Genomic DNA, 15,449 nt, shown 5'->3' with positions numbered 1-15,449 from the left:
CCTTTGCTCCAGGTAGGTTGAGACCAAATGATGCATCTTAGATGGCCACTTGCTAGTGTTTAAGACCCCAGACGCCTCTCACCAAAGTGGGATGCAGAACATTTTCTTAATACATTTTGTTATGCTAGTTGATCTAGATGTCCCCTGAAACCATGGTCCCCAGACCCCCATCCCTGCTACTCTGGCCTTCGAAGCATTTGGTTGTATTCAGGAAATTGCTTTTGGTTTAGTCTAGTTGTGCTGACTTCCCTGTGTTGTGTGTTGCCCTTCCCTTCACCTAAAATAATTCTTGTCTACTACCTGGTTAGTGAATATCCTTCTCCCTCCCATCCCACCCTTGTAACCATCAAAGAATATTTTCTTCTGTGTTTAAACTTTATCTAGAGTTCTTATAATAGTGGCCTCATACAATATTTGTCCTTTTGCAACTGACTAATTTCACTCAGATAATGCCTTCCAGATTCCTCTATGTTATGAGCTGTTTCACAAATGCATCGTTGTTCTTAATTGTTGTGTAATATTCCATTGTGTGAATATACCATAATTTATTTATCCATTCATCTATCGTTGTTGGGCACCTTGGTTGCTTCCACCTTTTTGCTATTGTATACAGTCCTGCAATGAACGTGGGTGTGCATATATCTGTTCATGTGCAGGCTCTTATTTCTCCAGGATATATCCTAAGGAGTAGAATTGCTGGATCATATGATAGTTCTATTTCTAGCTTTTTAAGGAAGCACCAAATCAATTTCCAAAGTGGTTATGCCACCGGCAGTGTATAAGTGTTCCAGTCTCTCTACAACCTCTACAACATTTATTATTTTGTGTTTTTTTGATTAATGCTGACCTTGTTGGAGTGAGATGGAATCTCATTGTAGTTTTGATTTGCATTTCCCTAATGGCTAAGCATTTCCTTTTGTATCTGTTAGCTACCTGAATGTCTTCTTTAGTGAAATGCCTGTTCATATCTTTTGCCCAATTTTTAATTGGGTTATTTGTCTTTTTGTAGTTGAGTTTTTGCAGTATTATGTAGATTTTAGATTTCAGATGCTGATCGGAAATGTCTTAGCGAAAAACTTTCCCAGTCTGTAGGTAATCTTTTTATTCTTTTGGTGAAGTCTTTGGATGAGCACAGGTGTTTGCTTTTTAGGAGCTACCAGTTATCTAGTTTCTCTTCTGGTGTTTGTACATTGTTAGTAATGTTTTGTATACTGTTTATGCCATGTATTAGGGCTCCTAACGTTGTCCCTATTTTTTCTTCCATGATCTTTATCGTTTTAGATTTTATATTTAGGTCTTTGATCCATTTTGAGTTCTTTTTTGTGCATGGTTTGAGGTATGGATCTTGTTTCATTTTTTTTGCAGATGAATATCCAATTATGCCAGCACCATTTGTTAAAGAGACTGCCTTTCCCCCATTTAACTGCATTTGGGCCTTTGTCAAATATCAACCGTTCGTATGTGGATGGATTTATGTCTGGATTCTCAATTTTGTTCCACTGGTTTATATATCTGTTGTTGTACCAGTACCAGGCTGCTTTGACTACTGTGGCAGTATAATAGGTTCTAAAATCAGGTAGTGTGAGGCCTCCCACTTTGCTTTTTTTTTTTTCAGTAATGCTTTACTTATCTGGGGCCTCTTTCCCTTCCACACGAAGTTGGTGATTTGTTTCTCCATCTCATTAAAAAAATGTCACTGGTATTCGGATCAGGATTGCATTGTATCTATAGATCTCTTTGGGTAGAATAGACATTTTTACAATGTTGAGTCTTCCTATCCATGAACAAGGTAGGTTTTTCCACTTATGTAAGTCTCTTTTGGTTTCTTGCAGTAGCATCTTATAGTTTTCTTTGTATAGGTCTTTTTCGTCTCTGGTTAGATTTATTCCTAAGTTTTTTATCTTCTTGGGGGCTATTGTAAATGGTATTGATGTGGTGATTTTCTTTTTGACTTTCTCTTTTTTACTCTGATTTTTGTATGTTTATCTTTTATCCTGAAACTCTGCTAAACTCTTCTGTTAGTTTTGGTAGTTTTCTTGAGGATTCTTTTGGTTTTTCTATATATAAGATCATGTCATCTGCAAGTAGAGATACTTTTACTTATTCTTTGCCAATTTGGATGCCCTTTATTTCTTTATCTAGCCTAATAACCCTGCCTAGGACCTCCAGCACAATGTATAACACAACTTTTGCCAATTCAGTTTTTTACATGTGTACAACTTATTGTCAACAATTATAAATAATTGGCTGTGCAGCCCTACCCTTAATCAATGTGATTTTTCCATCACTGTTAATTCCTTTCTTCCTCCTACCTTTCACCCTTGGTAACCATTAATAAACTTTGGTCTCTACATTTGCCTTTTCTTGTCCTTTTATATAAGTGAGGTCATACAATATTTGTTCTTTTGTAAGTGGCTTATTTCACTCAGCATAATGTCTTCAAGCTCCATCCATATTGTAGCATGTATCGAAACTTCATTTCTCCTGCTTGTTGAGTAGTATTCCATTGTATGTTTGTTCCATGTTTTGTTTATCCATTCATCTATCGATGGGCACTTAGGTTATTTCCACCTTGGCTATTGTGAATAGTGCTGCAGTGAACATTGGCGTATAAGTCTCTTTTTGCTTTCAAGTCTTTTGGATATAAATCTAGGAGTGGAACTGCTGGGTCATATGGTAGTTCTATTTTTTAGTTTTTTTTTGAGGAACTGTCACACTGTTTTCCACAACAGCTCCACCATTTTGCATTCCCACCAGCAATGGGTAAAGGTTTCAATTTCCCCACATCCTCACCAACATTTGTTATTTTCATTTTTTTTTATCTTAGCCATCCTCAAAAAATGGGAGTGAAATGGTATCTCATTGTGGTTTTAAATTGCATCTCTCTGATGGCTAATGATGCTGAGCATCTTTTCATGTGTTTGGTAGCCATTTGAATGTCTTCTCTGGTGAAATGTCTGTTCAAGTCCTCTGCCCATTTTATGATTGAGTTATTTGTATTTTTGTTGTTAAGTTGTCAGAATTTTGTATATATTTTGGTTTTTAGATTCTTGCCAGATATATGGTTTTTGAAGATATTCTCTCAGTAGCTTGTCTTTTCACTTTTTGGTAAAGTGTTTTGATGAACAAAAGTTTTTAATTTTTATGAGATCCCATTTATTAATTTTTTTTTGCTGTTTATACTTTTGTTATTATATTAGTTAATTCATTGTCGAAAGCTACTTCTGACAGCCTTGCCCCTGTTTGTTCTTCTAAGAATTTTATGGTTTTATTTTGTACATTTAGGTCTTAAATCCATTTTAAATTTGTTTTTGTTGTATGGTGTGAGGCATGGATCCTGTTTCATTTTCTGCATGTGGAAATCTAATTTTCCCAGCACCATTTATTGAAGAGATTCTTCTTTCCCATTGAATGGACTTAGCACCCTTGTCAAAAACCAGTTGACCATAAATGTGTGAGTTTATTTCTGGCCTCTCAATTCTGTTCCATCCGTCTAAGTATCTGTTGTTATACCAGCACTTATCTGTTTTGATTGCTGTATCTGTATAGTATGTTTCAAAATTAGGAGATGTGAGTCCACCTACTTTGTTTTTCTCTTTCAACATTAGCTATTCAAGGCCTCTTGCCATTCCATATAAAGTTGAGAACTGGTTTCTCCATTTCTGTAAAGAAAGCTGTTGGAATTTTGATTGGGATTGCATTGAATCTGTAGATCACTTTGGGTAGTATTGACATCTTAACAATATTAAGTCTTCCAATCCATGAACATGAAACATCTTTCTGTTTAAGTCTTTAATCTCTTTAGCAGTGTTTTATAGTTTTCATTATATCAGTCCTTGACTTCCCTGGTTAGATATATTCCTAGGTATTTTATTCCCTTAGATGCTATTATAAATAAAATTGTTTCCCTAATTTCCCTTTCAGATTTCTCATTGTTTGTGTACAGAAACCCAACTGATTTTTATTTGTTGACCTGTACCCTGTAACTTTATTAAATTCTTTTATCAACACTAGAAGTTTTCTTGTGGACACCTTGAGATTTTCTTTATATAGATCATATCATTCACAAAGAGAGATAATTTTACTTCTTTTCCAATCCAGATACCTTTTATATCTTTTTCTTGTCTTATTACTCTGACTAGGACTTCTAATACAGTATCGAATAGGAGAGGGTCGGCACCCTTGTCTTGTTCCCAATTTCAAGTGGCACGCTCTCAGTCTTTTTCCATTAAGTATAATGTTGGCTGTTGGCTTTTCATATACACCCTGAATCATATTGAGGAATTTCCCTTCTATTCCAATCTTCTTTAGCATTTTCATCAAGAAAGAATATTGGATTTTATCAAATCCTTTTTCTGTATCCATAGAGATGATCATGTTTCTTTTCCTTTTTTCTGTTGATGTGATGTCCTAACCTTATCTTTCAAAGGGCTTTACTTAAGGCACCAAGAAGTAGCCAACACAGCATCAACATCCTAGACTTTTTTTTTTTAAGTGTACAATTTGGTGGTTCTGGATTTTTTTTTCCTGTAATAAGTAGTTTTATTATTATTATTATTTAAATTTTTCATACAATAATTTATACACTAATTGTTTTTGACACTAGTTGCAATCCCCACAATGTGACAGCACACTCTTCCTTTCCTTTTCTCCACAACCCTTGCTTTTTAAGGCTTCTTTTCCCCTTTTCTCCACCCCTGCTCCCCTGTGTCCATTTGACCAGTTCCTGTCGCTTTCTGCCTTCTCATCTTGCCTCCAGACAGGAGCTGCCCAAGTGATTCTGGATTAAAAAAAAAAAAATCATTTCCCTAATACTACATTTCCTACTCTGGACAGATTAAATCAGGTAACATTTTAATCATTTGTTTGACAACTACATAACAAAGGGTCAATGACTACCTAGCCTAAAGTAGTACAGTCTTTACTACTCTCTGTCTACCTCCTTTACTCAGCTAATTCCACATTTTAGGAACTGTTACAACATCCACACTTTTTATTACCAAATTCAGTAGCAGGATGTTCTGGGCTGCAAGTATCCAAAAACAAAAACTCAAAAGAGCATTAAACAAAACTTATTTTACCTAGGAGTCCAGTGGAGGGCAGATTCCAGATGTGGTATTATCAGCTGCTTAACATTATCATTAAGAACCCAGGTTCTTTTTCTCCTTTCTGCCACCTTTAGTGTGTGAGCTTTGTCCCCAGGCTGGCTTGTCTCATAAGATGTTCGCAACAGTTTCAGGCACTGAGTTCAGATATGGCAGCATCAGAGGAAGAAGTAAGTTTATCTTCTATGTCTCTTAGGAGCAAGGAAACCTTTCCCAGTAGCTTCTCTAGCAGACTTCAGCATCTCATTGACCAGAATTGGGCTACCTGTCTTTTTTTTCCTAAACCAATTACTACTAGCAAGGGGAATGGCTTAAAAAAATCAGGTTTTTCTTCCCTGGAGCTTGGGATGAATTCAGTTTCCTTCAACGCACATAGCTGGTGAAAGAAAATAAATACCTAAAAAAAGTTGTAATTTATTTGAGAAGGAAGGAGAGGAGTAGATAGCCACCAGTACCTGATTATCCAGTATGTAAATAGATTTCATAAGTAGATCTCAAAAGGTAATTTAACAGTGGAGAACATGAAATTAGCATTTATTAAGTGCCTCCTACATGTTAGACACTATTAGGCCTTTGTGTATGTTATTTTTTTTAATTCTCACAATAAACCTGGGAAACAGATTTTGACAATCACCTTTTCCAGATGATGAACCAGGCTCTGAAGAGTAAATTGGCCAGGGCCATTACGCTCAGGGTCACATGGAATAGCTTTTTGATTAGCACTCAACTCTGATTCCAAAACTCATGGTATTTCCATGGGTTCAAAAAAAAAAAACCACTTTTTTTTTTTTTTTTTAAACAGAAAGAATAGAAGGCTTTCAGATGACTCTGAGCCATGGAATTCTTCAAACCAGCTTTGACTCCCAATTAAAAGGTGTAGCTCCCAATTATACAGGACTGGGTGGGATTGGGGAGGGCTTAGAGCTCTTTCTAAGCTCTGCCTCCTTGTTAGCCTCTCAGGTTCCTTGGAACACGTGGAAAATACAAGCAGTCACAGGCAGCCAGGTAGCCCTGGACCGCTTGATCCTAGAGCAACTTGATGGCATTTATCTCAAAGAGGATCTTGAAGAAGACACACTTGTTTTGTGATGTTTTTGGCTCTCCACCCAGAGAAGTGAGGAAACAGCACTAGACAGAAAACCACCTCAGTCTAAGAAGGGAGCAGTTGGATAGAGCCGTGGACTTAGAACTGAGATCCTAAAGTTCTGCTGATTGTATTCAGTCCTTGAACAACGTTTTCTCTTTAAAACTTCTTTTCTCTCGTTTTCAGTTTTGCTTAATATATTTACTGAGCAACCCTCCCAGAACTGTGTTAGCTAATGTAAGTCACAATCTAACCTCTTCCTTATCATTCATAGTAGCCTTACAAATAGTCCATCAGCTCAACTGATTCGCACTTTCTTTCCTCAGCTTGTCACATGCTTTCCTATTGGCATCTGTTCTCTGTCTTTCTCACTGTTTAGAATGTTCCCTGCCTGTTTCTATTTACTTAAGTTCCACCCATCCTTCCAACTCAAGTCCTGTTACCTCCAAAGTATTCCTCAAATATCCAGGCCTTACAGTGATTTCTTCCTTTTCTGAACTTGTGTAGCGCTGCTGTCTGTGTTCACAACTCACGTGACACTTACTGTCCACTAACCTGTGGTATAAGGTGTTTGTTTTCTTTTAATGTACGTCTTTTCCTTTAACCAGGCTGTAAGCACTTTGAGGATAAGTACCAGGTCTTATATTGCAGCATTTCTAGTATGTACAGGGAAACCCTGGTGGTGTAGTGGTTAAGAGCTACAGTTGCTAACCATAAGGTTGGCAGTTCGAGTCTACCAGGCATTCCTTGGAAACCATATGGGGCAGTTCTATTCTGTCCTATAGGGTAACTATGAGTCAGAACCAACTTGACAGCAATGGGCTTTTTTTTTTTAATACATAGAGAGAGAGGAGACAAATACTAGTTCATAAACACTTTCAAATATCTCATTTGATCCTTACACCTGTGTGAGAAGGGCGATACATGAGTTACTATCCCTGCTTTAAAGAGAAGGAATGTCAGTTCATATAGCTTAAGTGACTTCTCCAAGGTGACAAAGCTAGCAAATGGTCGAATGAAAACTTGAAATCAGGTGTTCTAAGTCCTATGTTCTTTCCACTTAGCAGATGCCATATTAATAGAAAATAAATGTTACAAGGGTTCAGAAGCAGATGTTTTTATAAATTTGAGTAGTTAATGAAGGCTCTCTGGAGAAGGTAAAATTTGAGCAGGCTCTTGAAACATAGATTGGATGTAGAGAGGATGAGTGAAGGAATGACAGACGGTTGAACATTGGCAATGTGCCTGACACATGAGGAGGCAGTAGGATGATTCCTGGGAAGCAGTGGGAAAGGAGGTTGGAGAGGCAGAATGGGGCAAGGTTCTGGATGGCTTTTGTGGTAGCTGTCATTCCATTTGAATAGGCTGCTTTATATGATCCTGAAAGTCAGACTAGGATCATTAGTAAAGCCCTCTTCCCATGCAGACCAGGAGTAGGGGGTAGGGGATCATGACAGAAGTAGGTTTCCTCTTTCCAGTTGACTCTTCAATCATAGGAAATAATGGTACTTTTAAGCAAGTGAGGAATAGTATTATCTGACAAAACAAGGCTGCTTCTGGGGAAAAGGGAAGTGGAGGATGGGCTTGGGATACCCATGAATCCTCCAAATTTCCCATATAGCTTCATTCCACTATTGGGACCTCATCTTTATGCAACCAGTGCTTTATATTTCAACTAAGAAACCTGATGGGGCTGTAAATTCAATTAATGTTATTCAATAACTTGAAGGATCAGACTCTTAAGTTCGGTTTTCAGCTCTTGGCCTTGCATCTGTAAGAGATGAAATTCAGCATGGTTATAGGCAATCTCTAGGTTTCAGCCTGTGGCTCGAATTGAGACTTAAGAGATGTGAATTTGTTATTCTCTTTTCTAAGTTATTCAGCACTATTAAAAGTAGCCACCATCCTGTGGCCTTGAATTCTGTATGCCCATATAATTTTAGGATGGCAGTGAGGCAGTCTCTCAGAGCTGGGCCTTTAGTTGGCATGTCATTCCTGATAACTTCTGCTAAATTAATTTACCACATGTCATGGGCTGCTAGATTATCATCGCAGAATATTAGCAGAACTTTTACTCTTTTCTATTCTATCTAAGCCAGATAATCGATCCCAGATTTTCCTTATTTTCCTACTTCTCTGTACAAGAAGTGGTACCAAATTCCATATCAGAAAAGAACTTTTCAGTGACATTGAAAACAGAATCTGTTATAAGGAAAAAAAAAATGATGGAAGCATATTGGGGACTCATAGAATCATAGAAAGTTGGAAGATAAGATTTAGAAAATGGACGGGAGCAAAAGCAGCATGAAACCAAGAAGAAGGGAGCAGAACAATGATTTTGATGTTTCTGAAGTCACTGCTGGCACTACTGTGTAAATTCTCTCATGCTTCAGTCATTCAATATTCAATAGATCCTGCACACATCTGATGGGCCGAGCCCAAGTCCTGTGCTCACACCCCAGTGGAAGCAGGGAGAGGCTGTATGGCCCCTTCTGCTTTAGTGGGCGATGAGGTGCTCCAACAGTGGAGGATCCCAGAATTGGAGAGGAGGGAGTATTACATCCTGGAGAGCTAAAAGCAACAAAAGTAGCATTAAAGATACTATATCTTGTATAAGGAGACCTGGTGCGTATTGGTTAAAGCACTTGGCTGCTAACTGAAGGTTGGAGATTCAAACCCACCAGTAGCTCAGCAGGAGAAAGATGTGTTCATCTGCTTCCATAAAGATTACAGCCTTGGAAACCCTATGGGGTGGTTTTACTCTGTCCTATAGGGTCACTATGAGTTGGAATTGACTTGATGGCAGTGGATTTGGTTTTATATCTTGTATAATAGGTGAATTTATAGACAGGCACTTAAAGGAGAAAAGTGTAAACCGGAATTCCCAGGAATTAGTGCTACAAATTACCTCATATTTTTACATTCTGGAAAAATATTCAAACATTGAATTCCTTATATGTATCAAGCCATGTGAGGTATTGGGGATACTAATTTGAATTAGTCTGGTCCTGCCTTTAAGGAGAACAAGCTCAGTGGGAAGACAAGTAAACTCAAGTTTATAAACTATGGTGTCTTAGTAATCTAGTGCTACTGTAACAGAAATACCACGAGCGGGTGACTTTAACGAACAGAAATTTATTTTATCACTTTTAGGAGGCTAGAAGTCCGAATTCAGGGCACCAGCTCTTGGGGGAAGCCTTTGTCTCTGTTGGCTCTGTGGGGGTAGTCCTTGTCTCTTTAGCTTCTATTCCTTGGCTCCTTGATGATCTTCATGTGGCTTGGCATCTATCTTCCCCTGTGTCTGCTTCCTTCTCTGTCCTAATCTACCCTTTTAATATCTCAAAGGTGACTGGCTTAAAACACACTCGACACTAATATGACCTCTTAACATAACAAAGGAAACCCATTCCCAAGTGGGAGTATAACTACTGGTGTGTTCTTGTTGTTAGGTGCCGATGTGTCAGGTCCGACTCATAGTGACCATATGTCCCACAGAGCAAAACACTGCCTGGTCTTGCGCCATCCTTAAAATTGTTATGCTCGAGCTCATTGTTGCAGCCACTGTGTCAATCCATCTCGTTGAGGGTCTTCCTCTTTCCCACTGACCCTGTACTTTACCAAGCGTGATGTCCTTCTCCAGGGACTGATCCCTCCTGACAACATGTCCAAAGTATGTAAGACGGAATCTCGCCATCCTTGCTTCTAAGGAGCATTCTGGTTGTACTTCTTCTATACAGATTTGTTCATTCTTTTGGCAATATATTCTTTTGGTATATTCAATATTCTTCACCAACACCACAATTCAAAGGTATCAATTCTTCTGTCTTCCTTATTCATTGTCCAGCTTTCACATGCATATGATGCAATTGAAAATACCATGGCTTGGGTCAGGCACACCTTAGTCTTCAAGGTGACATCTTTGCTTTTCAACACTTTAAAGAGGTCTTTTGCAGTAGATTTGCCCAATGCAATGCGTCCTTTGATTTCTGGACTGCTGCTTCCATGGGTGTTGATTGTGGATCCAAGAAAAATGAAATCCTTGACAACTTCAATCTTTTCTTCATTTATCATGATGTGGCTTATTAGTCCAGTTGTGAGGATTTTTATTTTATGTTGAGGTATAATCCATACTGAAGGCTGTGGTCTTTGATCTTCATCAGTAAGTGCTTCAAGTCTTCTTCACTTTCAGCAAGCAAGGTTGTGTCATCTGCATAACGCAGGTTGTTAATGAGTCTTCCTCCAATCTTGATGCCCCGTTCTTCTTCATATAGTCCAGCTTCTGGGATTATTTGCTCAGCATACAGATTGAATAGGTATGGTGAAAGGATACAGCCCTGACACACACTTTTCCTGACTTTAAACCAATCAGTATGCCCTTGTTCTGTCCGAACAACTGCCTCTTGATCTATGTAAAGGTTCCTCATGAACACAATTAAGTATTCTGGAATTCTCATTCCTTGAAATGTTATCCATAATTTGTTATGACCCACAGAGTCAAATGCCTTTGCATAGTTAATAAAACACAGGTGAACATCCTTCTGGTATTCCCTGCTTTCAGCCACGATCCATTTGACATCAGCAATGATATCCCTGGTTCCATGCCCTCTTCTGAATCTGGCCTGAATTTCTGGCAGCTCCCTGTCAATATACTGCTGCAGCAGCTTTTGAATGCTCTTCAGCAAATTTTTGCTTGCATGTGATATTAATGGTATTGCTTGATAATTTCCACATTTGGTTGGATCACCTTTCTTGGGAATAGGCATAAATATGGGTCTCTTCCAGCTGGCTGGCCAGGTAGCTGTCTTCCAAATTTCTCAGCATGGACGAGTGAGCACTTCCAGCCCTGCGTCTGTTTGTTGAAACATCTCAATTAATATTCAGTCAATTCCTGGAACCTTATTTTTTGCTAATGCCTTCAGTGCAGCTTGGACTTCTTCCTTCAGTACCATCGGTTCCTGATGATATGGTACCTCTTGAAATGGTTGAATGGTATGATGACTCTGCGTATTCCTTCCATCTTCTTTTGATGCTTCCTGCGTCATTTAATATTTTCCCCATAGAATCCTTCACTATTGCAACTCGAGGTTTGAATTTTTTCTTTAGTTCTTTCAGCTTGAGAAATGCTGAATGTGTGAAAAATCAATGCAACATAAAAAGATGAAGAGTAATCAATTTTCTTTCTTATTTTTTTGGATTTAAATTATCTTTATATAGCATGTCAATACATTTATCCTGGTAATAAATTAATATTTATAGCTATCAAAAAATGTTGGATGCTTTCCAAGTGAAATGGTTCTGGGCGTGTACGCCAAAGTCTATGTAGAACCAGTTGACTTTATATTCAAACTCCAAAGTGTGGCAACATTAAGTTATTGAAGAATGGAGTGTCTTCACAGTAAATCATGATCTAAATAGTTTGAGTTTATAAAGGTTTTGATTGCCATTTCAGTTCCTGCAAGCTACCAAGCCTGATGATATAGAACTAACAACTTAGAGACAATGTTAATCCAGGCTCCTAATTGTACAGATGAGGGATCCACTAGCCTTGCCAAAGACTACAAAGCCAGTAAGAGACAGAGCCTGGACTACAAATCAGTTGAGGTGCTCCAGAAACATGTTGGGTTAAATAAGGCACAAATATCACACAAAATTCTAGTTCATATCTGAAAAGACCCTGGTTTCACTTTCTCCTTAACAAAGGATTGAATCCTGATATGTTCTTTTGCACTTCACAGATTTAGAGACCTGGTTGCTTTGGAAACAAAATCATTCCCAGTGTTGCGGGTTATCACTGAACACTGACTGCTAGTGCTGTTTATGCTTCATTTCTCCTGGGATGTTTGGATTTGCCCAACTTTTCTTCCTGTTCTATACTCAGAATAGATCTACATTAAGGGCGTCTCTTCTTGTTTGGAATTCAGCATCAGCAGAAGGAGCCAACGTGTTATCGATAGCTACAAAGCCATCAACATTTGATTTCATTTCTCCTCATGGCTCATTCCAGTCAGTCATCGCGTAGTATTCTGCTGTTCATTTGAGCTGTCGCTGGCTCCAACAGCTTCTGCAGAGCAGTTGTGGATTACTTCTGGCTGTCAGTGTCTCACCTAGCAATAAGATTTCTCATCATATCAAGAATATGCCATACGATGTTTCTGGTCATCCCAAGCATTCCAGCATACAACTTCTGGTGATTTACTGTCTCAGACTAATGGTTAAACATAGCCATGCTGCTGGCAGACAAAAAAGGCCATTCACTTGTTTCAATATAAACCCCAGTAAGTGCGTGCAGCACATTTATCAATCAGTTACAAGATGTTCATATTCTGGCAAGCCATTTTTCTCTCTAGTTGCAGGAGCCATTCCCCAAACATCCTGCCAGACAATAGTTTTTTTTTTTTTTTCACTTTTTATACACACAAGAAAGTTGTATATATAAAGGGAAGTTTTAGATTTCCTTATGTGACTCTAATTTTTGCTGCTCTCAGCAAGGCAGCAAAGGAAGCCTGGTGGCTTATCTTTATGTATTTTTCTCCAGGGCAGTATTTCTCTGTAAGAGTTTATGTCTGGTTTGGTTGCAGGTTATAGGTCCACTAGCTGTGCCCTCCATGGTCTTATTTACTTGGAAAAGGCCTCCTGTTTTCAGGCTCATCTTAAGGAAGTGAAAGAGTTATTACAGAAGCTTCACCTTTCAGGAGTGACCTGATATTGTAATAATGCTGAAAGCATTGCCGCCAGCCCTAAAGACTTGATATTAACCCCCAGCTGGAGTGCAGTTTCATTAGCCTTTTTTTTAAAAACAAGCAAACAAAAATCCAGCCGTAGAAATATTACTTGCCCTGATCTGGCAGAATCACTCAAACATTTCACTTCCTAAGTTGGCATGTTTTGCTCCTCATTCTTCCTTTGGCTCTTTTGTCTTTTTATCTTGTCCTGATTTTAAAGGAACGTGCTAAATATCAACAAGAAAACTAAATATTCTTTGATCATTTCACTTTTTGATTTTTCTTTCTTATTCAACTAACTCTGAGCTCTGGAGAAATCATGAGCTCACTCTGTTTTCTTTTTCATAGCACGCCCAGCCCTGTACACGTGACGTGTAACAGGCGCTACAGCCATGCTTACCAGAGCGTGGACATTTTAATAATGACGAGACTGAGGAGGCTAACTTGGTGCAGTCACTAGAAGTACAGTCCTGACAAGGAAGCAATATTCTGAAGTTTAAAACAGGAAAGGTGATGTCAAATTTCAAAGGAAGGGCTGATTTTAATAATCTTCATTACCAAGCTAAAAGTACAATCCCTTTTTTTTTTTTTAAGGAATACCACTGACTTTGAGGTAGATGATGCTGTTATCAGATCTTGAAGTAATTAGGTTTAAGATCGGACAAAACCGAGGGAAAGAAGACACTGGCTTGAAATCACCTTCCTTTAAAACTCAGGTAGAAAACTAAGAACATTTGCAATTCAAAGTTGTGTGAAAATTAGGCATGTCATGTCATGTCATGTCATGTCATGTCATGTCATGTCATGTCATGTCATGTCGTGGCTAACTTCTTTAATGGAAGATGAATGTGGCTGTCCAAGGAAAGAACCCACAGGCTAATGGCACAGCAAGCAACAAAACTGTTGTCCCCGGCGAAGAGGATTGTAACTTTGCATTTGATTTTTCCAACTTGGCTCATTCCCAGCTGTTCAAGATTTGGATTCCTAAGGCATTCTTCAGCATTTAATTCTTTGTTGGTGGAAGGGGCTGGGACTGTTCCTCCACACATAAACTGATCTTTGTCATAAATCACTTTTATAATGAGAGAGCAGCTAGGACACGTTGCTACATCTTCCCCATTCTCCAAATCCTCCTTAGTGATACAGAAGTTATCTCCACATGGGCGGGGGTAGAAATATGAGTCTGAGTCATCATATTGGAAGTCCTCCATCTCCACCTCGTCGTGAAACACAGCCATTATTACTAGGGTCAGCAAAAGGGGTGACGCCCCGCCGTCTCATGCCGCCTCCAGCAGCCTAATTTTATGTGGCTCCAGCCCGGCGGGGCGCTTTCCCAGTAATCAATTTTCTTTATGGCAAATATTGTGGAGGGCAGAAAATGAAGGAAGAGGGAAAACTGTGAATTATGTAGATTTGTAGCCAGTTGAGACATCTGGGCGGAAGGCTTAACAGCTGCAGAACTTTCAAATCCTTTTGGGTCCTATATGCTTTCCCACTAAAAAATAAAAAAAAGATTGACTCTTTCAGTGATTGGTAGATATTGATCCCCAGATAATTCTATTCATTCATCCATCCGTCCATCCAATATTGATCAGCATTTACTGAATGCTGAGGATGGAAAGGTAAATTACACTTCTCTGCAGACACTGAAATGTGCTGTGGTAAAGTCTCCAAGGAGCCCTGGTGGTGCAGTGGTTAAACGCTTTTCTGTTAACTGAAAAGTCAGCAGTTGGAACCCACCAGCGGCTCTGCAGAAGACAAGACCTAGCGTGATCTGCTCCCATGGTGAGAGTTCTACTCTGTCCTATAGGGTCGCTATGAGTCAGAATGGACTCCACGACACAAAACAACAATAACACATAGTCTCCAAAGATGGCTTCCACTGAGTCCTTCCCTCCCTTTTGCTATTTTCCCACCCCCTTTTTTTTTGAATCTGCGCTGACTTGTGACTTGCTTTGACCAATAGAATGCAATAGAAGTTATGCGTGTCAATTTCTGGCCTAGCCTTCAAGAGACCTGGCAATTTCCACTTTCTACCCTGAAGCCAATCACTAGGGAAGAAGTCTGACTCCCCTGACACCACTGTGGTGTGAGGAAGCCCCAACTAGCCTTGTAGAGGAGCACTGAGGGAAGGCCTTGTAGAGGAGCACTGAGGCACCAGACAAGTGAGTGAAGCCCTCTTGGAACTTCCAATTCAACCCAGCCACTAGCCGAGTGCAGCCAAGCATACAGCAGAACTGCCAGATGAGGGCAGTCAACCAACAGAGATAATAAATAGTGGTTGTTTTATGCCGCTGTTTTGGGGTGGTTTGTAGATAACTGAGACAAATAGCATCATTCCAGGTCAATTGTCAGGGCTATTCCCAGGACTTGCTGATATCTGAGGCTTTCGATGCGATGGAGAAGTGGTGATTTTGGAGGATTCAGGCAGCCAGACTACTGGTAGGTGGCAGAGAGACCGTGTAGAAAGGGGTGGGCACCATGCATGCACAAAAGAGGTGACGCTTAGATACTTCTATTTATTTGCTTGTGAAATTT

General features: G+C 39.2%; 1 protein-coding gene across 1 annotated transcript; it reads right to left on the bottom strand.

Annotated features, from left to right (window-relative positions):
• Positions 1-13,723: 13,723 nt before the first annotated feature.
• LOC126076220 (DPH3 homolog) lies at positions 13,724-14,149 on the bottom strand. Its single transcript, XM_049884802.1, has one exon. The coding sequence runs from the start codon at positions 14,147-14,149 to the stop codon at positions 13,724-13,726; it is 426 nt and encodes a 141-aa protein (XP_049740759.1).
• Between the last annotated feature and the right edge of the window lie 1,300 nt (positions 14,150-15,449).

This window comes from Elephas maximus, chromosome 4, assembly GCF_024166365.1.
Source record: "Elephas maximus indicus isolate mEleMax1 chromosome 4, mEleMax1 primary haplotype, whole genome shotgun sequence".
Taxonomy (NCBI): domain Eukaryota; kingdom Metazoa; phylum Chordata; class Mammalia; order Proboscidea; family Elephantidae; genus Elephas; species Elephas maximus.
This window is presented reverse-complemented; position numbering and strand designations above follow the sequence as displayed.